Source organism: Aedes albopictus, chromosome 2 (genome assembly GCF_035046485.1).
Source record: "Aedes albopictus strain Foshan chromosome 2, AalbF5, whole genome shotgun sequence".
NCBI lineage: Eukaryota > Metazoa > Arthropoda > Insecta > Diptera > Culicidae > Aedes > Aedes albopictus.
In genome coordinates, this window is record NC_085137.1 from 388,265,786 (window position 1) to 388,293,716 (window position 27,931).

Sequence of the window (27,931 nt, forward strand, 5' to 3'; positions counted from 1 at the left end):
CGGGTACAAGAAGATGTGGTGCGCAGCGAGCTAGGTGGGTCGACCAAGTGGAGGACGATCTGCGGACCCTACGCAGAGTGCGAAACTGGAGACACACAGCCATGGACCGAGTGGAATGGAGACGGCTACTATGCACAACAGAGGCCACCCAGGTCATAGCCTGAGCGGTAAGGTAAGTAAGGCAATAGTACAAAAAATATCTTGAGATGAAAAATTGAAATTTGGGAAACAAAAATCAAAATAAAAGTAAGGAAAAAATATTAACTTACCTCGAATTTGGACGTTCTTCCAAGGTTCTGTAGAAGACTTGAGGGAATTTCACAACTTTACACTTTCAGTTCAGTCGCACCATACCACCGTCTGCTTTCAGATATACATAACTTGTTTATTTTGTTTTCAGTATAATATATTCTACCGTTCCGAATCCACTTGCCATTCTTGTAATTAATTTCCACTTCGCGCCTAAATTGATCCAGACTTGTTCAGATGTAGTCAGTTTGTTTATCTTCTTCTTCTTCCTTATGTTATCACCATTGGTATGGATCGGCCAGTCAGCTTGTGATTGAGAGAAAGTACCACCACTGGTTATTGGGTACTTTTGACGCTGCTTGTCAATGACTGCCGATGCCATTTCTTTTTTTCAACCATATTGTGTTGTTGCTATGGTTTGCTTTTTTTTTCTTTTGTTTTACCGATTTTCATTAAATATTTCACTTAAAATTTGCTCGTATTAGTAATTCTTCACTATCAACACAATTTATTCTTCTTACATCTTAGTTTTTTGCTTGTATTTTTTGTTAGTCTGAGTTTCTTTGTTTTGTTTTCTTCAATGCAGTGAAACAAATAAGAGTACGAAAACAGAAAAAAAATGTTTTAGTAGAATTAACTTTACAACAATTGCATTCTCATTCTTATCATTCTTCTTCCGGCGCTGCTTCTGCAGCTTCGAACTGTCGCATTTGACCGGAAGCTTACCAGTCAAAGTTTCGAGAGGCCACAGAATGTTTAATCGAAGAAGTGTACAAATCTGGGGATATAGGTGTAATGCTTGTTAATTGTACACACAGTCCTGAAGGGGGATGAGAACAGTTGGGGGGACACTGGCACGTGTACCCACTAGGAAAGATCCGTAACGACTCCTTGTCGAAGGAATATAAAGGAGCTTGCTCCCATCTTACTTTGTAGTCGGGTGAATTGCTTTAGTAAATATTTCCTAAACATTGGTGCTGGCTACGTTTTGATCATTTTTTTTTCGGGGAGGGAGTTAACTTTTGAACCTGTTTTTTATTTGTTTTGCTTGAAAGTCTTCTCTATTCGAATAGGTTTTGGTTGGTTTCTTGGTGTATCAAATTGTCTACTTTTATCACAAACTAGAAAATATCAACTTCCGTTCAAGTTTTTTGGAAAAAAAGAATCCGGTAATATTATTAATATTTAGCAAGGCTAAAGTTTAACCGAAGTTTGACGAAACTTCAACTGATGAAGCATCAGTAAAGTTCGCTCAAACTTCAGTATGCATCTTACTAAATAATAAATTTCCCAGAAGAATTTTCTTCCGAAATCTTTACACAAAACTCGACATTTCAAAGTGTGCATGCATTGATCAATGATTCGCTTGTTTGCTAATAAATATTATCTGAACTTTCGGTCGGTTTACTCGCTACTAAGAAAGGAGTATGGTGAACCGAAATGCAATCAAAAGTTTTAACACCACGTGTCGGGTGCTTCCGAGTCCATTCCTCTGAAGGCTAATATACTGAAGATTTTTATAATATATATTTACCTGCATGCTCTGCAAAACAGAAATGATTCCTAGTCACCAGCTGCACTTCGTTTATTCCGCCAGCGGTTCTTCCAGTTGTTTCTGTTTCGATTCACGAGGAGCGGCTTCCGGTTTGGCCGCTGGCACTGGTACGGCCGTTGCCGTCGTTGGACTCGACTCGGACACGTCCAGCATAGACTCGGCGAGCGCAACGTTCGCAATCGGACTCGAGGAGCTGTCGTCATTTGTCGTGGTCGTCACCGGTGCCGTCGCGGTCGTGCTGGGGACAGCCGGAACCTGTGCCGGTACGGCCGGAGGATTACTGTTGGCGTTGAAGCTCAAATCGTTGGCGTCGAACAGCGACGAGGTCTCCTCGTCCGTGGTGTGTGAAATCGAAGCTGCCCCGTCGCCGGCTTCCCGGTGCAAATGCTGCTGCGACTGGGGCAGAGTGTCCTCGTCGGTTGGGTCCGCCTGCGGAAGCTCACTCGGTTTCCTCGCGCTGCTGTCGTCACCGTTGCCGGTGGGCTCGTCTGATCGCTGCCGGGCGGCCGGTTTTGGTCGCAAATCTGGGAAAAGAAGAGATTAACCCGTTAACATTCATGGTGTCACACATTTTAAACTTTCAAAAGAATTTGTAATGAATAGTCAAGTTCCAATAAAGCAAACATGATTTCACGGAAAAAAAGTAAGTCTTCAATGTAGTCGTCAACATGATATTTTTCATGTTTCAGCATAAATGTTATACAGTTGTTACATTCTGATCCGTAAACACAAAACAACTTTAAACAAGTGAAGGAAATGATAGCTATACAAAAATAATAGAAAGTCATATTACATTACGGCTTACTAAAGAAATAATTTATGACACGAATGCCTCCTAAAGGTAAAGTGTCACTAATAAATAAAATAAATAAATAATAAAGAAATAACGAAAATTTAAAGGAATTCCTTAAATGAATCCAGAAGGAATTATTTAAAGAATTTGTAAATAAATCTTGGGAGGAATACCGGAAAGTAAACCGGAAGGAATCCCGGGAGACATTCCCAAAACAATTTGGGCAGAGCTCAATGAAGGAATAAATGACGGAATCCTGGGGGAATAGTTGATAGAATCCCTTAAAGAATTTCGGGGGCAATTTCTTGAGGAAACCCGGGAATAATCAATGTATTTCGGGAGGACTTATAGAAGGAGTCCTTGGAGGAATTCCAGAATTTCAAGAAGAAATCCCTGAAGAAATCTCTAATCCCTGAATGAAATCTTAAAAAGAGTTTTTTTTGAATATCCTGGAGAAATCCCTGAAGAAGATATTCCGGTAAAAATCCCTAAAGGAATCCCGGAAAAATATGAAGAAATCCCAGAACTTCACGAGGAATCTTTAAAGGCAAACTAGAAAAATCAATGAAGAAATGGGCTTCGTGGACGTGCGGTTAGCGGCGTCAGTCGTCTAGGCGTTTCGTAAGCCTCGAAGTGCGGGTTCGATTCCCGCTCCAGTCGGGGAAAACTTTTCGTCGAACGGAAAATTCTCCATTGGGCCACTGGGTGTTCAGTGTGTTGTCCGTTGTCTCGTGTATGGTAATGTTCAGTCTGTGCAGCCTTTGGCTGAAGACGGTGTAGTGTTTTTTTTAAATCCATAGAGGAATTCCAGGATGAATTCCTGAATAAATCCCGGTAAAATCCTGGAAGAATCCCTGATATGCATTAACGACGAGAATAAGACGTGAAAGGAATCCTAGGAGAAATCACCAAAGGAATCCCGGGAAGGGGGAAGAAATCACGGGAGGAATCTCTGATAGAATGCCGGAAAATATCCCGGAGCAATTCCCTGAAAGAATCTGTGAATATTGTGTAACTCACCGGAACTTTCCGTTTCCAGTCACCTTAGCAAACTACAGTAGAACCACATGGCATGATACGGGACCTCGCGATGCAGGCGACTTACTCCGCCAAAGCTCCACTCCTCAATGAGGTAGCATCACACTGCCCGCAGCTCGTCATGAACTAGGTGCTGCGGATAGAAACGGTTTTATTTCTCAAGCTAGCCAACACACACCAACACACTTCCGTCACACATCTTGTAAACACGCACGAGCGTTCAATTTTCTTGCAAACACCTCTCTGAGCGCAGTTGTCAAACATGCCGTCGCGACGCTGTTCGGAAATGGTAAACATGATCAATCCACCATTATTCCAATTTTGTTGTCGTGTTCAAAGTTTATTATTTTCCATTCGCAATGGAAATTTGGAAGGATAGTTGTTACAAAATTAGCTAAAATGGGCTCAAAACAATGTTTATTCTTCTCCTCGCTTTCCAACGGATTGATAGCGGCAAATGGAGATATCGTGACAACAGTTTTGATTTTATCCGCAGCACCTAGATAACAATACTCTTCAATCAAGCACACAGGTACAACAAGGTTTAACATAACCTCTATCTTCAATGTTTGGCTCCCAATGTTTGGCTCCCGCTGAGAGAGCATATTGAGTCAGTCCGCGACACTCAGGTCATGAAGCTTGCTGTTAGCGACGCTCCAAGAGAAATCCCTAAAGGAAACCCTGGAAGGATCAATAAAGGAATCCCGAAAGGAATACCGTAGAAAATTGCTGAAGGGATCGCGGTAAGACTGTTGGAAGAAACCCATCAAATAGTCTCGGGAAAAGTCCTTGAAGTAATATCTAAAGGAATGGGGCACGTTCAGTGAAGTACTAGATTTGTAGTAATGAGCTGAATTTTTGTATGGTGAGAAGGTCAATTCTCCGTTTCTGCAAAGAAGTGGTACAAAAAGCGTGGGTATGTTACCAGTTTTATTTTTCTGTTACATGTTCGATTTTAGCTTGTGAATATTCTACTAATTTTAATGTGCATTTATAGGTTTCTTCCATCACTCAGGGGAAATATAGCCCTAGCAACCGGAGTGGTTGCATACATTAAGGTCGTTTCTTGCGACAAATGACTGCAAGACAGGCAAACCGCTCGAAATGCTGCTGTCGTGGGCCAATAATTATTCAATTCATTTTTATTTGTAATAGGTATTATGATTCCTTGCCTAATTTGATGCTGTTTGAGCAAAACTTTGGATAACTATGATGTTTGTGTTGCAAGAAATGGAGAAAACAACAACACTGTTGTCCAAAGTTTTGCTCAAACAGCATCAAATTAGGCAATGAATCATAATACCCACGCTTTTTCCACCATTTCATTGCATAAACGGATAATTGACCTTCTCACCATACTAAAATTCAGCTCATTACTACAAATCTAGTACTTCACCGATCTGTCCTATTTAGCAAGCTTGATGAATCCGCTGGGGCCTTGACAGAAACCCAGGATTGATGTCGATAAAAAAACCTACAAGAAATCCCTGAAGGAATCCTGTGAGGATTCAATATATTAACATTAGCGCGAGAAACAAATCAAAACATAGTTAAATGGACGAACATATTCAAACGCGTTGTTGCGATAAAACGATCAGTAACAAACAAAATTTTATTTACATACATTACATTTGGACAACAGACAGATGACACAGCGCAACATTTTTTTGCCTCAAGAGCATATGTGTCTCCCTAGGTGCTGCGGATAGAAACGGTTTTATTTCTCAAGCTAGCCAACACACACCAACACACTTCCGTCACACATCTTTTAAACACGCACGAGCGTTCAATTTTCTTGCAAACACCTCTCTGAGCGCAGTTGTCAAACATGCCGTCGCGACGCTGTTCGGAAATGGTAAACATGATCAATCCACCATTATTCCAATTTTGTTGTCGTGTTCAAAGTTTATTATTTTCCATTCGCAATGGAAATTTGGAAGGATAGTTGTTACAAAATTAGCTAAAATGGGCTCAAAACAATGTTTATTCTTCTCCTCGCTTTCCAACGGATTGATAGCGGCAAATGGAGATATCGTGACAACAGTTTTGATTTTATCCGCAGCACCTAGATAACAATACTCTTCAATCAAGCACACAGGTACAACAAGGTTTAACATAACCTCTATCTTCAATGTTTGGCTCCCAATGTTTGGCTCCCGCTGAGAGAGCATATTGAGTCAGTCCGCGACACTCAGGTGTCTCCGAAGGATTTTGAGCTATACCTCAATTTTCACAATTTTGAGCTATACCTCAATTTATAGGGCAAAATGTGCAATTTTGGGCTTTTTTGACTGCAAGCCATTAAGCATGGAAATATTTTTTTCAATCAATCAAAAGGTTAATTGGTCAATTAACATCTAAATTAACGACTCATGCAAAATATTTCGTTTTACCTAATCAAATTTGATAGATTTAGGCATTTTATGTTAGTATGAAAACTTGCATGCAACTTTTGGAGGGTGACTTGTATGGGACATATCGTACCTAACATAAATCGCCTAAAACTATCAAATTCGATTTGGTAAAAGGAAATATTTTGCATGAGTCGTTGATTTAGATGTTAATTGACCAATTAACCTTTTGATTGCTTAAAAAAATATTTCCATGCTTAATGGCTTGCAGTCAAAAAAAGCCCAAAATCGCATATTTTGCCCTATAAATTGAGGTATAGCTCAAAATTGTGACGTGCTGAAGCAAATCTGAGCCCGGATTCAGATTCAGCGGCCCAAAATCCTTCGGAGACACATAAGTTTGCTCTTGAGACAGACAAAAAGTTAATTTTTGTTACGCTGTGTGATCAGTCGCCCGTGAGTCCATCGGAGGCGGCATAGGTAGGGCTATCTGCATTCATGTTGCCAGCAACACCCCCTTCTCAATAGAGATGGTACGGATCAAACCACTGTGGAGGCCTTCGAGCTCTGCAAGACCTTCGTGGAAGCAGTACCGGAGTAAGAGGTTCGTTATCTGCCGATGCGAACTCTGTGGATGCTGACGTAGCTGGCACAGATGACGATGATGACGAAGACAAGGACGTAGACACCGACGGGGACGTAGACGGCACAGGTGAGACCTCACTTGACGAGTCCGTGGGTTCCGTCGGGAACAGAGATGGTGTTGGGACTAGCGGGTCAGTTCTCGGAATACTCCACGCATCCAGCAGAACGTCTAGAGGCAGTGCTGACTGCGGCCTGCTGCTACCTGATGTAGTACCGCCACGACTGCGCATCTGTTTAACATGCACTCGAACCATCCACTGATCCTCAACCTTGCCGATCTTCTCACACACCGTTCCAGGGGCCCAGCGCAACTTGTTGTTGTTGTACAGTGTACACATTCGCATAGACGGCATCTTGTGCAGAGAAGCTCCTTCAGGTTCCTTCCTTTTCGTGACTTGGTGGGTACCTTCGTCAAACTGTTGATTCGATATAGTGCGGTAGATTAACAGGCAAACATAGAACGCTTCTCCAACGCAACACTTCCGGCCACTTCGAATGTGCACCGACTGCCAACAAGTAATGTACTCCGTCGATGGGCGTAATCTACATGAACTCGCTTCAATGGGCCAGTTGGTCGTGGCCACGGAACCGGTCTTGTCTTCCCCCGTACACCTCCTTTCAACAATGTTGTCAGGAGTGATATCTCTACCGTATATCCCCTGCAATCTGTATAGTTGACCTTTGCTTCGCAAAGCGTGGGCATTCAAAGACCACATGCTTTGGGGTCTCGTCGCTGTCTGCACACTCCGGACATGCGGGGGAGCCTGCATGTCCGAATCTTTGCAGATACCACCTAAAGCGCCCATGGTCTGACAGAAATTGTGTCAAGTAAAAGTTCCCCTCGCCATGAGGCCTGCTCATCCACTTGGACACGCTCGGTATGAGGCTGTGTGTAAATCTAGCCCTAGGGGAAACGGCATTCGGGGAAACGACATTCCAGGAAAAGTATCACAACCCCGTGAGGGTAATGTCATCGGCTAAGCCGACCAGCTTTACGCTCGGTTGAATTTGTCATCGCACGCGGCGTTCCATAGTACCGGGCCCAAGATTGACCTTTATGGTACTCCCGCGGTGATGTTGTCCGTTTTCAGTATCATAGAGCAGCACTCTATTCTGGAAGTAGCTCTCCAATATCCGGCATAAGCTATCTGGGACTCCTAGGTGGTGAATGACGCATTCAATGGCGACCCAGCTGACGCTGTTGAACGCATTTTTCACTTCCAACGGGACGACCGCGCAGTAGCAAATTCCTCTGCCCTATCTCGGCCGTTTCGGTTACGGCCACCGTCGATCGACCTTTCCGGAAGTCAAACTGGTCAAACTTCCCGTGTTTGGGCAACAGAGCCAATCTTTGCCTTTTCCAGCTCTCCGGAAATTCGCCTCTGTCCAGGCACATCTGCATAGCCATTCTGACCGATGGCCTCGATGGCCGACATGATGGCTACTATCGGGATACCGTCCGGACCCGGAACCTTGTTCAACTTGTCACTCGCTATTACTATGAGCTCATCGTTCGTCACTGGGGCTACATTGGTCGGTTCGGCCAGGGGTGGCAGCCCATGGTCTAATATCCTGGCGCGGGAACAGCGTTTCCACGATCTTCTGCAGCATTTCGGGTGAGCGTTCCGGGGAACGCAGTCTTTCCAGGGCATCGTATTGGCTGCCTGGCAGAGCTTTTCGAAGCATGCTCGATTTAGCAACACTGTAGCCCTCATCTCTTTCCGCTTTACCCTCATCGGTACGAGCTCTTTGCATCCTCCACCTAGACCTTAGGAAGGATGCTCGGAGCTCCGCGATTTTTGGACACCACCAGTATACTGGTTTCCGTCCATTTCTGGGTAGCGAGCGCCTAGGCATTGCGGCATCGTACGCATGGCTTAGAGTTCCGACTAGATATTCACTGGACAAATCGTTAGTGTTATCCTCCAGAAGCCGTCTCTCGACAAATGCCGCCCTATCGAAGCGCGAGGTCAGCCATCCTCGATGCCTGTCGATGACCTTCTTCCTCCATGTTCCACCGTATATCGTACCGCCAGATGGTCACTGTGCGTGTACGCATCGTCAACCCTCGTTTCTGAGCTAGGGTTTAGACCCGGGCTCCAGAAGGTCACGTCAATGGTGAACTCTGCACCGTTCCTGCTGTAAGTTATTTTTTCACCTACGTTCGCGACATCCACGTTCAGTCTCGCCATGCCTTCGAGTATTGCCCAGCCTCTCGCGTTAACCGAACAGCTACCCCACTCGATCGCCCAGGCGTTGATGTCTCCGCCGTAGACCACAGGACTCAACCCTACCAGCGCGCTTGATTGCGCGTCCAGTTTTACTGAGAGCTGATCTATCGGCCACCTGGGTGGGGCATAACAACTACAGTAATACACCTTATTGATCTTCGCTATTTTGAAGCCCTGGCTGCGACCTGGAAATGATTTCCTGGATCGGGAAACGACCGGCGATGTCTGTACTTGACTCCGAGACTGACTGCCACAGCAACTGTTTTGCGGCTTCACAGTGGTTCAGGTTTAATTGTATAACCTGCATTATCGTTTTGAACTTCGTTCCACGCCTGCCTGGACATTTAGATTCGTCCGTCGTGTGGCCCTTGTTCGCCGTGCAAATCAGGCATTTTGGTGCCAAGTTGCACTCCCTGGCGATATGGCCTGCTGCTCCGCACTTCCTGCAGAGTTTGCGACTTATGCCCTTGCTCAAAGCACTCGAAGCACGCCACTAGCGGCTCGCATATGCTGAGCGGGCACACTAACCAAGCTACCTTGATCACAGAGAACAGACATCCAGGCTAGAACAAATTTCACTCAGAAAGTTGTGTAAGGATTTGAATCTTCACTTGAGTAAGGTTGCAAACCAATACACGATGACAACACTAACGCCGCCAAACACCATATTGCCACAGTCAGTGGTGAGTTGAAACATTTCAAGTGGTGAATTAAATTAGTATGGGAAATTAACCGATTGCAGCGCCACGCTATTGCCACTTGTGTTGCCGATTTCAAATGGCCGTTAAATTCCTTACACAGTTCCGGAACTGGACTTGGATGTCTGTTCTCTGTGCCTTGATGTTACCGACTGCAGTCGCCTTGTTTGCCTTTCCTACGGGGTGCTTGAGCGTGGCAATCTGCGTGCCTGCCGGACCCTTTTGCAGGCGGATCGATGCACTTGGTACATTTATCTCGCACTGCTGTTTGAGTGCGACTGCGAGCTCTTCTGCGTCGGCAATCTCGTCCAGGTTTTAACACTGAAAAGTTGCTCCGCCGTTAGGGCTCTTACCTGCACTTTTTCGCCAAGTACTTTTTAGGCTAGTGCTTTGTGGTGCCTTTCTTGGGCGCTTCCTTCTTCAGCACTAACATCATCTCTCCCGTCCTGGTGCGTCGGAACATCTTTGATTGTCCGCTCTTATTGCGGTTCAGCGCCCGCGTGAGGTCCGTACCGGTTATCTGTGCTTCCTCGGCTGGCCCTGTGCCGCTTGTTCCACTCGTTTACCTGCCGTTTGTTCGCTGGTGGGTGCATCAGTCCCTCGTAGTGGCGATCTTGCCAAACATCCACGCGCGAACGGGTTCAACGCCGTTCCTTCCGCTACTCCATTCGTGACCACGTTGTTGTTGTTGTTTATGAATTTCGAAGTAATGTCTGTTGGGCCCCCTTAGAGCCGCTATCCCTCATTGCACAAATGTCGCCAAGGATCTTGGTGGTTATCTAAGCAAGCAGGGACGCCACCCGAGGGTTGGCGCAGGTTGGAGATTGGGCTCAGAGCCGGATCAGCGCTAATCAGGAGTGTTCATTTGACCCTACTTCCACTCAGTTAGTTGTAAAAGCTTTGCACAGATCGGGAACGTACTTTAACGACAAGCCACGGTTTTATGGGGCGGAACATGACCAGTATACCATAATCAGGAACTTACTGGCATCGTTGTGCCCGAGGCACTCCTTGCTGGACTGTGACACTTTGGATACGGTGTCATGTATGAAATTTCTGAAGAGGCTGGTCCCCCGCCACGCCCAGGCTTACTCCACTTGAGCAGTTTGTATGTCCCGGTGCTTGGTCATCTCCCAGTGCCACACTAATGTGTGGATATGGTTTGCTTAGGAAAGAATCCTACCTACGCGATCTCCTCATCTATCAACGGCCAATATACGTAGCTCCTCGCCAACACCTTCATTTAGCATTTTAGTCTCCGATGCAACAGCCGCATACACCGCTGTCGATGCTTCTCGGGAATCACCACGTCTTCTTTATAATCTCATTCTCTATCTGTCTTCTTCCAGTTCGGGAAGTAAGGTGATGGAAATCCCGAACTTCTCCAGTGAGAAGTGCCTTCTCAGAAGATCTTGCAGCTCCTGATTAGCCTAGCTTCGAACTCACAGCTATAGCCTCCCATGGTTGCCATGTTCGCAATTCCAATGGATCTTAAAAGTAAATGTCCTTCAGCCTGATCTAAATGTTTGAAACGGTATGCTGGACGTCGGTGATCGGCAGGCCTTGGAGGTGTACGTATCGCCTCACCACTTCCGAAATCGCTAACTGTGCTGCGGAAGTTTTAAGCTTCCAGAAACGCAAAAATGTTCACAGAATACTTTTCGCAGTGCAGATGATCGGCGACCTTCTGAACTACCACATCGAAGCTAATAAAACTCTCCAGTCGATCAGCTTTCGCTGGCACTGCTTTGCAAACCTTCAATAAACCGCATGTTGAGAAGTCGCTCTGACCTGCCGTACAGCATGCACAGTTTCTCCGTAACTTTTGGGATGGTATTCAGCAGAAGCAGTCTGCTCCTTTCAAGCACTCATATAGTCGTGCCAAATTTCTGTACCTCAGAAAAGCCTCACGCCTTCGTTGACGTCTCGTAGCTGCTGATAAACATCGGCCATTCTAACAACTTGGGAATTTCCTGAACAGAAAGCAAGTCTCAAGAATGTGGATGTGTTAGTATTCAATCTTCAATCTATTGGTAATGTCATTTGACTGCAGACAACTAGAAAAAAGTTTTCTTCCACGGATGTTGAAAAGTTGTTGAGTTATACCTACGCGATCCGGCTTCTTAGTAACAAAGATACCATCCTCAATGAGTGTACATATGTTGCTTGCGTTCACCGGTTTTGTTTCCAAACGCGTCATAGACTCAAGTTCAGAACACTTCGCATAGCATACTCAAAAATATCAGAAACCTACCTGACTGCGAGTTATCCTCGGTGAACAGTCCCATTATGGGGTTGTTGTCCTCCGGCTTCCTGGTGTTCAGATCCTCCAGCAACGGTTCCTTCATGACCGGCGTCTGGCCCACCAAATGGTGCGGTATGTGTGGATTGGTGGCACTGGCCTGTGGCGCCAGCTGTCCCCCGACAGCGTTCGCCCCCGCTTGCCCATGCGCAGCGGCTACCGCGGCCGCCTGCGATGGCGTGAGAGATTTTCGCGTTTTGTCCGCCTTGCGCCACAGCGTGATTTCCTGCTGTTTGAAGTACCGCCGGTCTTCGGTGTCGATCAGGACCAAGTTCAGGAAATAGCGTACCGAGAACTTCTTGTTGATTTCTCTCATCGTCAGCGTCAGATCGTACCCGGCCAGGAACACCCGGATCGGTATGCTTTCGCCTTTGACCGGCGATCCGTCCATGATTTCGTACTTGGCGATGATTTCGTTCTCCGTGAATATGTTGGGACCTGGATGGGGTTTTACATGGGATTAGAATTCTAGGTGCTTTAAACAGTAGTTGTTACAACGAAACTCACCCGATCCGGTCTGTTCCCGTTTTATAATGGCGATCTCCATGTGTTTGATCTTGATGCGCACCAAGAGGAAATAAATTTTACCAACAATGACGTCGCGTAGATGATATCTGCAAACAGAGACGACAGTTGAATAAAACGTGGCATTTATGTAAACAATCCAATCAATCAATCTCTTCTCGATACTCACTTGCTCTTGTTGTATTCGAACTCTATGTGCAGGCAGTCCTCGATACCGACCTCCATCTTAATAGGGCTGTTAGTGTCGGGGTAGCTGGACAGTGTGTGCACGGCAATGTCCACCTCGCGGATGATGTCACTCAGACGACGTACGATCGTCACTCGTAGGAAGTATCTACGGGAAAAGGAATCGAAGTAAGAATTAAACTGTTGAATCAGTCTAAGTCTAGAAGTCTAGAAAAAGAAATCTTTCACTAACCTTAAGCGTACGTTCGATCCGACGTATACTTCGTAGGGCTTCTCCACGTTCGCAAACTCGAACGGGTACGATGTGTTCTGAATGAGATCTCCCGGGCGGGCCAACTCCCGCACCAAACTGAGAAAGTCATGGTGATTACCGCGGTCGTAGTACAGTTCAATTTGTCCTGTCGGAATGAAGAAAACAATTTCATTATTTGGAAAGAACTTCCACTGACCCAAAGTCCACTTACCAATCAATTCCACTTTGATGCCCTGGTGTTCCAGCTTGCTGCCCGGTTTTTTCAGTGTAATGTTAACCTTTCCGCTGACGGTTTCGCCATCGTAGTATAGGAGATACTTTTCCTTTTTGCCGTCTTCGGTTTTGATGTCGGCGTGCTGTCGGTGCTCCGCGCCGTCGAACATGATGTCAATGTCCGCGGACTGGCCGAACCGGAGGAAGTTCTACAAGAGATAGTTTTAAATGGAAATAATCAGTTTCTGTCAGGCTTGATGGTTTGATAACTATCGCATCTTATTCGTATGAGAAGGTCATGGGTCCAATCCATGACCCACTCATTTCCTCCTACTTTGTATCTTACTTTCTCCCTTTTCTTTACATACAACAAACAGCTACGTACAACTCATGTATACTCATATGTGCATAACAATCGCTAGAATAAGAATCGAATTGAAAAGCCGTTTTTCTTTCTTCTAACTTCCACAGCACAGTGGTAATCAATCATGTAACGCCTGCAGCCAAGCAAACTGGACCGTATCAGCTTCAGATTAATCTTAACACAAAATCTAATAACTTTACGCCTGGCATCGACGCAAAATGTGTGAACCCTCTGCCAAAACTACCATTTTTCAAGAAGACTCCGACATCCTAGAAAGAACTTGTGCGGACGCAGTAGGATACACGGTCTACCGTTGGCAACCCGGGATAAAAACTAACCATAGGGTGTATGGTGAAAACCATTCCTGCACCATACAGTGTACCAGCTACAATAAAGTGTATTGTAATGAAATGGTTCGCTATACTATACATTTACATTGGATTTTAATGTAACAATATATTATACTATTTTTCTTACGTTTGAACCATTCACTTTTCCGAAACATTATTTTTCCGTGAATTTTTAATTATTTCTGGTGTTCGATTTGAATAGATCGTATGTTTGCTGTGATTCCTATGCAGATTCGACCTATTCATATCGAACACCAGATTTATTCAGTTTAAGATTTTTTCCGTGCTTTGTTTTGTTGATGTTTGTGACTTTTTTGATGCAAAGGAAAGGAAAGAAAAAAAAGTGAATAAGTTGAAACATCAATTTAACCTTTTGGAATCGATTTTTTTCGCCGCTGTTGACGCAACCTCGCTGGTGTCGAACACGTTTGTTATGCTCGGTTTCATCGCCGGGGTCATATATGACCCCTCCGGCTCCAAAGGGTTAGTGCCAATAACATGTTTAAATCAGTGGTAAACCAGATGTCCTAAGAACTGCAGGTCCAAGCAGGGGTCCAAGAGATATGGCGGGCTCGAGGGCGGGCTAGGTGTGTAGAGTGCGATGAGAGAAATACGAATGCAATGTAGGCCAACCCGGAAAGATGCAGGTCAGATTACCGTAAATCAGTAGATGAGTTCAACACTTCAGCACTATTCTTTCTGTATTTGCATTTAGGGGAGTTTTCTCCTCTTCTCTCTTGTGAACTTGCCTTCGACCACAATCGAATCAAATGCGGTTGACAAACTTTATCTTTGACGTAGAGCCATCTTTAACATATGGACTGGACTGAACACTGAAATGACTTTTAATATGAGTTCATCTGCGAGTTCGCTTTTTAACCTAACTTATATTTGAATCGAACTTGACAGTTATCTCATGAGTTGTTATGTATTTCAAACTTTAGTCAAACTGGTGCCTCAATATTGCAATAACGGTTAAGCACGCTGTAATGATACTTATGTACCTCGTCACCCACTTCATGCAACTACATTAGTGGTCTAATAACACTTAGCGCGCTCGGCATAGTTCCATCATGCCGCTCAAAGTGTTGCCACAAATAATGCTTAGTTTGCGAAACCCGGTTATCTGGCTGGTGGGGAATGAGAGCCTAAGCTTCAACTGTTAATGCAATCAGAGACTACTCAGACTTAGACGTGGGCGATCCTATATATGAAGGGTTATCCAAAACGCTCTGGGAATTCCCAAAGCGCATTCTAATAAATCTAATAAGCCTAAGATGCCATTAACAGGAGGAAAATGGCAAGATAATATAACAATATATGGTTTATGTAATGTAAAACAATTCAACATAACAAAAGAGAACCATTCCAAAACCATTTGATTAAATGTATAACCAGTAGTGAAATTACAATTAAAAACAATTTATTTACGGTACATTTTATTGTTTGAAACCATTCATGTACCATACAATGTACGGTATATTTAAACCCACGTATCATTATTTTGAACAATTCATTAACAATAAAATGTATGGTTTTGCAAAAAAATATATACGGAAAAAAATATTTTTTTATATTGTTACGATACTTAACAACCTGTATAATATATTGTAAAAATCTTATTTACAATTCACGGTATGGTATCCTACATTACATCTTATTGTTTTTGTATTTTTATTTTTACAGTGGTGTCTATTGTAAAAATATGGTTCTAAATAGTACTGTTACAATATAACGTTCGGTTTTTCTACTGTATTTTTTATTCGGGAAGCGATTGCACTATCACTCCCCCCCGTTTCCCACATTTACCGGGAATCTGACGTAGCAGACACCATTCTTGCTTAAAAATAGAAAATCGCAAATACTCACAATCCGAAGACGTCTACTAGTTCCCGGCAGATATCTCATTGGTTCCTAATGTGAGTGTAGCTGGTCTGGCGACACTGGAAAAGCATCTACGGGCTGTCAATCAAACAACTTTATGTAAAATAATCACAGCGAACTTTCCAGATTGGTGAGCATGTTGGATCACATGAAGAGGTATGCTAGCCAAATAAACATCACGGATAGACAATGCGTTCTAAGCATTTTAGAAGGAAAGAGGTCAAACTGATAGGTCTAAGGGGCTGTTTATTAATTACATAAGGTAATTGTCAGGATTTTTCGACATCACCGAGTATGTACTCGGAAACGCAGTTGCACAAAAACTGGACATTTACATATCAAACGATACGAAGTTCCATAATCGGATTCACAGCTATCACATACAAATGCATCAGCTTGCTAAATATTCGCCATGTGATAGCTGAGTCGGCAGTGGCCAGACATGACTCCAAACTATTCCAATATTGTTTGTGCTGAGTGGCAGTGGCAGTCCAGGTATCAATATGAAGCTTAACTCAAAACTTCGATATCGGAATAGCTGGCTCAGGGCCAAGAAGTCATGCGATGTTGCAGTGCGAGCGAATTCATCAGCCATTTCATTTCCAGTGATGGATAACGATAATCGATAACTATCTTCGACCTAGAATTGGCCGAAGCAAGTGCTTTAATAGCAGCCTGGCTATCTGAACAGAAGTACATATATGACTTTGCCCATTACGTGCTGCTGAAGTGCTGATTGCATTCTGTACACAAGAGCAAAGATTTCGGTTTGAAAAACGATGCAGTGTCCACCAAGTGAATAAGAATGATGTAGCCTTAGCTCACGAGAGTGGACATTAAAAAAGGGAGCCATCAGTGTAACACACGATGCCGTCTGAAATACTTCTTTCCAGATATCCAGATGTCCATTCTTCCCGGGAAGGGAATTTCGAGGGAAATTTCCTATATGGAAGATTACAAGCAATTGTAAGATCACTTGGAGCAAGGACCACTTTATCCCAATTCACCAATAGTGGAAACAACAAAGTGTGTGTTGATCTGCGGTTCACAGGAGTTTCCTCAAGTAATCCGAGTACCGATAGCCGGTAAGTGCAAGAAAGTGCTTGTTGTTTAAGATTAATGTGTAGTGGGGCAACGTCAAAGAGAACTTCGAGCACTGCCGTGGGAGTTGAAGAGAACGCTCCAGACATCGCCATTTTAGGCACATCCTTTGGAGATGGCCTAACTTTGATTGGACCGTTCTCATTTCGCCCTTTTGCCACCACACAAGACATCCATAAGCCAATATTGGCCGAACCACAGTTGTGTAGATCCATTTGATATACTTGGGTTTTAGACCCCAAGTTGTACCAAAGGTTCGCCGGCATTGCCCGAAGGCCATACAATCTTTCTTGATTTTGAACTCAATGTGAGGTGTCCAGGAAAGCTTGGAATCAAGAATGACTCCAACGTACTTTACCTGTTCAGTCACATCGATTTCAGAATCAAAGAGACGCAAAGGTCGAACGCCATTACGGTTTCACCTTTCCGTAAAAAGAACAATAGATGTTTTACTCGGATTAATTGAAAGGCCATATTGGCGACACCAACCCTCAACTACCTGAAGGACGCTTTGCATCAGGTCGAAAAGGGGGTGGTACACATACCAACTAACAATGCTAGGTAGTCGTCGGCAAAACCATAAGTAGGAAAACCGCTATTATTGAGTTGCCTCAATAGCGTATCTGCTACGAGATTCCACAAAAGCGGTGATAAGACTCCCCCTTGGGGGCATCCACAAACACTCAATTTCCTAATCGCCGCTCGACGCAATGTCGAGAAGAGATGTTGGTTTTTGAGCATTTGGTGAATCCAATAGGAAATCATTGGAGATATACCATGACTCCGTGCGGCTTCCAATATGGCACCGAAAGGCACGTTGTCAAAAGCACCCTCGATATCTAAGAAAACACCCAAACAACATTGCTTTTGAGTGGATGCTTTCGTAAACAACCTTGTGTAAAAGAGTCACAGTGGACTTACCAGATTGGTAGGCATGTTGGTTCACATGAAGAGGCACGTTGGCCAGATGAACATCACGGACAATGCGTTCTAAGCATTTCAGAAGAAAAGAGGTCAAACTGATAGGTCTGAAACGTTTTGCTTCTTCATACGACGCACGACCCACTTTCGGAATAAACTTCCCAGTAATAGCCCGCCAGGATTAGGGAATATACCCTGTAGCAAAACTGCAAACAAGTATTTTTTTTCAAAACATGTTTGAAATGATCAAATCCCTTCTGAAGCAAAATAGGATAAATCCCATCTGCCCCAGGAGATTTGAAAGGAGCAAAGCTATTAAGTGCCCACTCAGTTATGACACTCCCAGCCGAAGCTAAAGAATCATAGCTACAAGAAAAGACATCAGGTTCATCCGAAGATGTAATATCCACACATCCGGGGAAATGTGTACTGAATAAACATTACAAAACTTTCTCATCAGAGGAAGTGAAATCACCATACGAAGTTCGTTCACTTGAAAATCCTTAGATTTTGCAAGGATCTTGTTCAATCGACTGGCTTCACTCAGACTGGAAACATTTGTACAAAGGTTTTTTCCAGCCGGATCGTTCAGCAGACCGAAGAGCTTTCTGGTAGGCCTTGCGAACCGACCTGCAAGGCTCCGATTCAGCCGAACGTCGTGTGTTCCAACTCTTTCTACATTGTTTTCTAAGCTTCGCTAGATCAGAGTTCCACCCAGGAATTCCTCTTGTGGTCTTCACAGACCGCAGAGGGCAAGCTTCTTCTAAAGCTTCCTTGATGAAGGCCGTTGTAGTATCAACGGCATCATCTAAATCACTTGGAGTATCAATTGATGGTGAGTATCCATGAAATTTGGTCAGCTCGTGACTAATTCTGCTAGAGCAAAGCGTTATGTCTAACACTTCCTCTCTATCAGATACCATGAAGGTTGGGCCAAAATAATCAAAGATCTGTACTACTTTTAAGTAATCCATCAAACTGGAGCCTCTCAAATTGATGTCTGAGCTGCCCCAGATTATATGGTGAGCATAAGCATCACTGCCAACAATTAGCGGAAGGCCTTTTGAAGTGCAGTATGCAATGACTTGCTTGAAAGCATCCGTAGGGGATGGTTCATCATGCGGTAAATAAACCGAACAATAAGCGTATTTCCTGTTGAGGTTTCCAACAGATACATCGATTGTGATAGCACATACATCTCTAGTAGTTAGCTCAGAGATGAATGTAGCAACGATTGCGTCGTTGACAAGCACACATGCTCGAGGCATGACACGTGAGCTTGCCATTTTATTTTTACTCAAAGTAGCAAACACCGGATTCACAAGGTTTCCTAGATAGAAATTCCCCTTACGAAAGTAAGGTTCTTGGACTAACGCCACTTGGCTGTACCATTTTGCATAAATCTACAAAGATTGATCGTTGCTGTTCTTTTGTGCTGAAGATTGATCTGAGCTATCCTAACCGTAGTAGGCTGACCAGATTTGTCCCGTTTAAATACGGGACGCTTGCTGAAAACTCATGAAAAATCGAATCAATCTCCAAAAACAAAACTGCATGTTGTAAATGATGCCATTTGAGCTGGAAAGATCGAAAATTTCAGCCATTAACATACATAATGTGCTAAAGGCGAGTGTTTGAAAAATGTGCTGTCCCGTTAAATACGGGACGGATGGTCAGCCTAAACCGTAGCCACTACCCAAATTAGGCAAGATTAAACTCTTAACAATCACAGCACAAAAAAGAACAGCAACAATAAAGCCAGATCGGTATCGATTTGAGTGCGCCAAAGGCGAGGATGCACAGAATACACTGTGTAAAACGCATAATGCGAAACCATATAGGTGAAAATCTAAACTAATTAATAACATCTTCATAATCCCGCCCTTATTCAGCCTCAAGTATAAGATTGAAGAAGGGCAGCTGATTGTTTCGGAGAAACACAAGGTCCACCGCGCTATTGCTCCGGTTAGCACAGTAAGGGCAAATACTGTGGAGGGTGCCCTGGTACTCCACAGGCTCCGTTTGCGATTAGGTTTTTATAAAACCCCCCTAACCATTCATTCCAAGGCACGGTAAGCGTAAAGCCGCATAACACCATGAATTAGGGGTCACCTGATTAGTGGACTCCTACCACTGGAACAGGCGGTCCGTAGTGCTATTCTTAGCCAGTTGAACTAACCGCTACCGACACTCCACAGCTATCTAGGCTGATCGGGAAAAGAAGTTAATATTGGACCAATATTATTGGTGATCAACTTCATACGGGCCCGAAAAGCCGGCAACTTGATGATCATCAATGTTGCCAAAGACAATACATTCGCCGAAACCTGGCAGAAAGCTAGTATTGTTGGAGTAAACAACAGAGGCACCGAAGTTACCATCAACGATGTTTTATATGTACCTGATCTGCGAGCAAATCTTACTTCCGTAAAGAAGCTGGTTGGTGCGGACATTAAGGATGTCTGGATGTTTCTTATGCGTATGGATCGGCGAATGTTTGCGAATCTGAAGAATCAGATGAAATCTAACTGGATTAAATACAGTCTTGACCCGATTTTAGCACACCCCGATTCTGTCTACCCCCGATTTTATCACTTTTTTTGATCCGATTTCATAGGTTACAGTGTAAAACAACTGCCCATAATAACAACATTTAAATGTAATTGCTTTCACTTCTTGTTTATCTTCTGAATCCTGAAATTACGACCCTAATGGGACTCTAAAGTCTGTATCTGCATAATCAGTACTTGAGTTAAGCAATTGAGGCTTTCTTTGCCTTTGAATTTTTTGCAGTTGTATCTTATGTAGCATAATGTGGTTCCAGAAAATCTGTTCAATGTGGGTCACAAAGGTCTGATAGTGATGGTGATGGCATATTTTAGCGCTAATTACATACCACTTTTACATTCTTGGGTATGCAAATAAATGTTGACTGTGGGATCCCCTTTAATGCTGTCCATTTCAGGACCCTTCTGATGGTTCCATAATTCCCTTCTCCCGAACGGACACACACTAGAATTTGTTCACTCTTACCGACTGCACTCAGCTCGGCTACTCCGGTTACTCTGAATGTCTCGCACTTTCCCGCTCGATCTGCACAGAATAACAACACTCTAAACATGACTTGCCAAGATGACCGGTAATTACTCAATCTATCAAGGTGTGTATTCATGCAAGGTACCACATTGACAAATGAAACAGACATTGGTTATACAAATAAGGAAGTAGAAAAAGCTGGAAGGTGGTATTATGATGTACTAGCAGGGTGCCTAGAAACCGTAAGAGTTCATCTCTTTATTATATTTCCCATTTCCAAATAAATCTCTGTGTAAATCATGAAGAACTTTATACATATGTGTTCTTAAGATAAAGAATTATCAAATACACCTCTGGAGATTCCCGGAAAAAAAAATCGAGTGGCAATCCGGAAATACCTCAGAAGGAATATCCGGGAAATCCCTGGACAAATTTACAAATAATCATAATGGAAAATACCTGAAGGATTCTATAGAATTCTTTGAAAGAATCTGGACTCTGGCAGAGTCAACCAAATCTCTCAATTACTAGAAGCCTAGTAATAAACATTGCAGGAACGCTAAAATAAAAACCCGAAAATATCCAGGATGAAACTTTGAGAAAATTTAGCAAAAAAAATCCATGAAACAATCCGAGAAGAAATATCCGAAGGATTCGGGAGATATTTCTTTATCAATGAAGGAAAATCTCTGAAGGAACAAAAGGAGTGATCGTTTGCAGGAACCTTGAGAAGCATACCGGATTCCCGAAAATATCCTTCGAGAAATCTCAGGAGATACACATGAAGGAATTTTTCTTGAAAGAATTCCTTGGAGAATATCGAATGTGATCTATGAAGGAGTCCTGAGAAAAAAAATATATTGGAGGTTTCTCGGGAAGAATCTTAGAAGAAATCATGGGGAGAATCCATGAAGGAATGCGAAAAGGAATACCTGCAGGATTGCTGAGGCAGAAGGAATGCTTAGAATAGTCTAGGTAATACCCGAGGAGAATTTCAGGGAATCCCAGGAGGAATCAATAAATGAATTTTGGAAAAAAATAAGTCTCTGATAGAATCCCTGCAGAACTCCCGCAGGAGTTTATGAAGAAGATTCTGCCTAAATGTACTACGGGGTATGACTGGGTTTACGTAAAACTTGGTATTTTTCGGCTTTCAGTCGAAAAGCGTTGGTTATTTTGATTTGATTGATTTGTCTTTACCTCAGAGACTTTCAGCCCTTGGCTGGTTCGTCTCTTGATTAGTGTTCGGATGGAAGGTCTAATGAAAATTTCCGTGAAGCGTTTTGTTGAAGTACGCTCAAAGCTGTCGAGAGAAGTATATTTAAGTATGACATTTTGCAGTTAGACATAATTAATACATACATTAATCTTCCAAATTACAATTGTGCATTATGATATGAATTCAGTAGACTTACTTTTGATCTGAAACCCGTAAATTCTTCTGGATTCGGTTACGAATAGTGAACGTTACTTCCTAGCGGCTAGCCTAATAACACAATGTATTTATATTAGTTTCTCAAAAGCAATTTCCTAGAGCACAATTTACTTTACTCATCAACCAAATGAACTGTTTAACAAATCTCCTTCACGTACAGCTATCAATTACAATATAGTGATTAAATTCAGCAGAAAATATCAATAATTATCAGGATAACCAATTTCTCATAATCTCACACGTGTATGACTTCCCGCATAACCACGAACTGTACTGGTACTGCTTACCATACTGTTCAGAACCATTTACTACAGTATCTCAACAGCTTCGTATAACATCCAAAGGAACAGTAAACCAACAGTACCGTAAACGGTTTCAACAGTTTGATAGATGGTTTTTGAGAAAATTACAATATGGGGAATAGGCGGTTAAGTTATGTTACAATAAAAAAATGCTCATTTTCTCGAACAAAATTTTTGCAATACTGTAAGCCATAGTGTTGACATACTATCCATTTTCAGCAAGGTTAACTGCATGTCAAACTGTTTTGAAATTGTCAAACCGTTCATTTGGGGAAAATTTTCGACGCTGAGGCAGACAGTTCATTAATTGTGAAATAAACTTCAATAAACAGTATACCTTATTGTTTGAATCTAGTATTATGACATAAATTTTCAATTAAGGCAATTTACTATTTTCTAGTAGCTACTTCCGCAAACAATTTCAATCGTAGAATTTGACACTACATAAAAAATACTTTTTTTTGCGGAAGCAGCTACTAGAAAAAAGCAAATTGCATCAAAAAAAGTATAATAATAACAAATAATTTTAATGAGTTTTGCATATATTGACTAAAACATCAGAGCAATATGGGGTACATTTGAAAGATACGTTTTCACTTGAAAAAGCACAAAATTTAATATTCAACAGGTGGCGTGGGACCACAATAGATGGCATAGAATGTTGATGACGACCTGGAGTAAGTTATCAGGCAGCGGTGCTGTCAAACTCAATGACCGACGGCATTTCCCACGCATATCGAAGAAACTGTCCTCAAACTATCGCAGAAGCAGCATGACCTTGGTTCACGTCCGATATTCAGCGGGATTGTACGTGTCCATCTGATCTTCGCACATTCACAGGTTCTTTGTAGTACTGGATTTGCAACATCCCGCTCAAACGAGCCTCATGCGCCACTCCCCGGCCTCCTGGTTCGATTTCCTTCGACACCTAAAACAAAACGAAACAAAGTTCAAAGATTTGAAACCGTTAAAACAAGAAAAAAATCTATTTACCTTCGCGATCTGCTCCAAGGTTCCATTTGTTCTGGTCAAGGTTCTGGTCTATTATTGATCAGTCTACACGTCCGTCCGCGTAGGAAATCATTTTGAACCGCCGGATCGTTATCGGATTGCCCTTGTGTTGCTTCCGTGGTGGCGTTGTGGAATTTGATGCTTTTTCATAATGCGGTTGCATCATCCATCGTCTTTCGTTGACTCACCTATCCAGATCGCTGGGGATTCGGGTGCTATCCAAGATGCAGCAGGAAATACCGTCACTTTTCAGTTCTACTTTTGGAGCCGGAACGCCGGAACTAAATAAACAAAACATGACTGCGGAGTTGTGATGAGAAATGAAAACACACAAAACTTATTTTGCTCACAACTACCATTACGCGATGCAACAGTTTGTCAAATTGTTAAACAGATGTAATGTATTGTAAAATGTACAAGTATTCGTGTGTTGTGCAAATATAGAAATCGACCATTTGGCAGAAGGTCATCATATATTGCCACAATTTCAAACAAATGCTCATCTCCATGTTGTTCAACAATGCTTTCATACTATAATATAATGTCAATATATGATGTAATTTGCACACACTGTTATTTATTGTGCTCAGTTTTGAGTTACATATTGTACAACACAAAAATAACTGTTTGTGATAACCTTACAGTATCATTTAGATGCAATCTATTGTTTGGAGTTTATGGCAAACTGTATTTTTCTATGCGGGTTTGCTTTTTAGCGATTACATAAAGATCAGCAAGTAATAACAGTGACTTTTCTTATGACAGTTGTATCATGACGTTTCAATCCCTACTCACACACATATTTGTCGATCCAACTGGGGATCACTCATTTCGATACCGTTCAGCCTCGGTAGTTCGAACAATTAGTTTAGATTATTGCCAACGTTTCGATCCTGTGGTTGGGATCTTCATCAGGGGTCGATGTGAATCATCTTGTTTGAGAATCGTGTTGATCACACGGTGGAATGTCGCTTCTGATTTTGCACCGCACTTGTTTCATTGGACCCTAGCACATCGATCGAAATGGTGGGTGGGTAAACAGTTCGAGTTACAACACTTGGCACTTTGGGAACACTTCTGTTCGTGCTGGCCAGGATGGAATTACATGAATAACTCTCTAGATGAATCCTGGGCAGAAATCCGTAGAGAAGCATTGGAAGGAATCGTAGGGGGAATTCCAGAGTGAATGCTTGGGAAACTTCCAAAAGGGATCCCTGGAGAAATCCCTGATGAATAGGCCTGTCCAGCTTTTCAAAAATGTTCTCTGATTCTCAAGTCCACCCCCATATTTTGATTGGCATCCTAAAAGAAGTAACTGGTCAAAATTTCAGCCAAATTCATTGAAATTAAGAGGTGCATCAAATCAATTTAGTGTTTTTCGACTATTTTTGAACTTCAAAAAATCATAACTACACTAAAACTTGTCAAAACTTAATTCTTCCGGCAGAAATTGAAAGCTATACTTGTTTGCTACAACTTCTCCGAGCGACGTGTGCCAATTAAATTGAAGGGAACATGTGTAATTATCATATTTGTAATCAGAAAAACCTTGAAAAGTTGACTTTTTGATAGATTTTGTTGAGGAACACCCTAATATACGTAATAAGTTTGATATTTTAAAACGGCATCATATTCTCCAATGTTTTTTGGTTATTTGCTTCTTAGACACCAATGCTGTAGGAGTTAAGTAAAAAATATTAAAATTCGTGAAAGCCAAATGTGGCCTAAAAACTAGCTTTTCGGGTGCAATCACGCTTTGGCGCGCAAAAAGTGGCATCGCGTCAGCACTGATATGATAGCCAACACCTGTCATCACGCTTGTTTGTTATCACCCATCATAGGGGGTAGCCAAGGTAAACTACAAGGAAGCAAAGCTACTACGTTCAGTACAATTTCGCGCCACAGCGTGATTGCCTCCAAAAAGCTAGTTTTTAGGCCACATTTGGCTTTCCCGAATTTTAATATTTTTTGCTTAACTCATACAGCATTGGTGTCAAAAAAGCAAATAATCAAAAAACATAGGAGAATATGATGCCGTTTTAAAATATCAAACTTATTACGTATATTAGGGTGTTCCAGAACAAAATCTATCAAAAAATCAACATTTTAAGGTTTTTCTGATCACAAATGTGATAATTACACATGTTTCCTTCAATTTTATTGGCACATGTTGTTCGGAGAAGTTGTAGCAAACAAGTATAGCTTTCAATTTCTGCCGAAAGAATTAAGTTTTGACATGTTTTAGTGTAGTTATGATTTTTTGAAGTTCAAATATAGTCGAAAAACACAAAATTAATTTGATGCACCTCTTAATTTCAATGAATTTGGCTGAAATTTTGACCAGTTACTTCTTTTAGGATGCCAATCAAAATATGGGGGTGGACTTGAGAATCAGAGAACATTTTTGAAAAGCTGGACAGGCCTACTGATGAATTCTTCGAAAGAATATGTAGTCATCTTTGAAAAAAAACGAGTTAAAACCCTGGATGAATACAACCAGAACTTTTGTTAGGAAAAATTACAAGAGAAATTTACTAAGGTTTCCTAAAAAAAACCCTGGTGAAATGCCAAGAATCATACCGGAAGGATTTAAGAGATTTAATTTATGAAAATTCCTGGAGAAAAAATGTGGAATTAAACTTGTAGGTATCCCTGTAGAAATTCCGGGAAAATCCTTGAAGATTCCGTTAAGAATCCCTAAAAAAGAATCTCGAAGGAGTCCCGAGATAACTTCGATAAAGGATCTGCTACCAAGGTGTAGAATTTTGCAATCAAGTATGCCTTGGTAGACCAAACTTCAAAGAAGTGAAAATTATTAGATTCATTCTTGTACCAGCTCTTGTTAGAAATAGACGTTATATACAGGGGATGGCCAAAATGTTTGGGATAGGCAACTTTTTTCTCCCTCGAAAAAATTCATAATTCTGTAACTTTTCATAGAGTGCATCAAAAAATCTCAAATTTTGACTGTTTGTCAACCTATTTTGTGTGCATCATTGGTACAAATTTGGAATCGATTGATTAATTTTTCGCGAAGTTAGAACCGTTCGCGTAAAACATTATTTTTTAGACAACTTTTTTTTAAACTCGGAAACCAGTGAACCGAATTGAATGATTTTAACGCTTATCAACAATATATTGATACTTAATACGACGTTATAAAATGTAATATTTTCTCACGGCGAATTAAGTTATATCGGGTTGAAATTTTTACCCATATAGAGGAAAATAAGTAAAATTTACAATACTACACCAAAATTATCGTAAAGAAATACATTCTTCATTTTAGGAAGTCGACAAACACTATCTTTTGAATGCTGGAGAGTAACAACTTAAATAGTATTATACGTTTTACAAATTCTCAGTACTAAAAGGAAAGCATACCATTTTTGCTGTTCTTGTTCCTTCTGCTGGTGCTGATACAGGCTGCTAATCCAATAATTGTGCAAGTCAAACTGTCGCTTTTTCAGCAATGATGGACCCTGCTTCGCTGCAGATAATCTTTTCCGTCTCTTGTTTAAATTCAATGGAAATCACTCGTCAAACATAAACACTCCACTGTTTTTGCACTTCACTGACCGGAGGTGATAGCCGTCCAACAGAGATATGGAATTGTGTAATTTCCTTCTAATCACTGATTTACCACAACCCCTCTGCTGCTGGCCGTCGTCCGTCGTCGGTATTCAATTTATTTCTTCTGACTGCTCAGCTCCCGACAATCTAGAGCTGTCAAAAAACTGCAAACCGGACTGCAGTAACTGGGAGAGGCAGGAAGATGCGGGCTTGCTACAGCAGGATGGACGGAGCGAAGGGGGCCTATTTTATCGCCTGCATATGGGAGGAAATATTGTCTTCCCCCTTTTCGCTGCTTCGTTTTATGTAATTATGAGATATCTGTTTCTCCGGAGCGCACTTCTCCTCGCTGGATAAACAAGCTACTTCCGTATTCCGAACAACGGCGTGAATGGGATTCGCTCCTGTCGAATGCCTTCACGAATCTTCTTCCCCAAACAAGCAAAAACCAACCACTTTGCTTCGCACTAATAGATTCTTTTCCAGCACATAAAATTCCACTAATGATGAATCGTCGTCACTGGCGGAACGCCATCCAACCCAGCACTGCTCTCTTTCTGCCGCGACACGACAATGTCGTCTCCCCCTGTATCGATGAACCTTCTGGCTGCGCTTCGCACAATCACTGCGTCTTCTCACTGAATCAGTCCAGCGAAATTGAATTGCTCCACATCATTCGAAGCGGGCCGTTCTCGGTTATATAACGCAATCTACTGCAATTGGGAACGCGCCGCGCACAGAACAAACACACTTTCGACCGACGGAAGAGCAATCGAAACGGAACAATTCGATTGATAAGCGAAAAAATCACTTTTCCACTCTGCAAAACTCATTCGCGATGGATTTGACTTCTTTTTTTTTGTCTCCGCCCGTCCGACAGAAAGTGCATGCGATACGTCATGCACTCGCGGGGAT

At 42.4% G+C, this 27,931-nt stretch overlaps 1 protein-coding gene across 2 annotated transcripts; it reads right to left on the bottom strand.

The window, feature by feature from the left end:
* Positions 1–361: 361 nt before the first annotated feature.
* LOC109399415 (vacuolar protein sorting-associated protein 26B-like) lies at positions 362–27,931 on the bottom strand. Of its 2 annotated transcripts, XR_009997939.1 has the most exons (8): positions 26,828–27,931; positions 13,038–13,248; positions 12,806–12,971; positions 12,557–12,721; positions 12,370–12,476; positions 11,815–12,300; positions 1,784–2,328; positions 362–1,027 (listed from the first exon to the last, which is right to left on the bottom strand). XR_009997939.1 is itself a non-coding variant. In XM_062853170.1 (7 exons), exons 1-7 carry the CDS (start codon positions 26,828–26,830, stop codon positions 1,835–1,837), a joined length of 1,632 nt encoding a protein of 543 aa, XP_062709154.1. In that variant the 5' UTR covers positions 26,831–27,931; the 3' UTR covers positions 362–1,834. The 2 variants fall into 2 exon arrangements, 1 of the variants encoding a protein (XP_062709154.1); XM_062853170.1 differs by having other exon boundaries at positions 362–2,328.

Excerpts from the sequence above, each read along its gene's own strand:
- LOC109399415 (XM_062853170.1), bottom strand. Across the intron at positions 12,972-13,037 it reads CATCAAAGTGGAATTGATTG|GACAAATTGAACTGTACTAC; the intron begins GTAAGTGGACTT and ends TCATTCCGACAG. Across the intron at positions 2,329-11,814 it reads CGAGGATAACTCGCAGTCAG|ATTTGCGACCAAAACCGGCC; the intron begins GTAGGTTTCTGA and ends TTCTTTTCCCAG.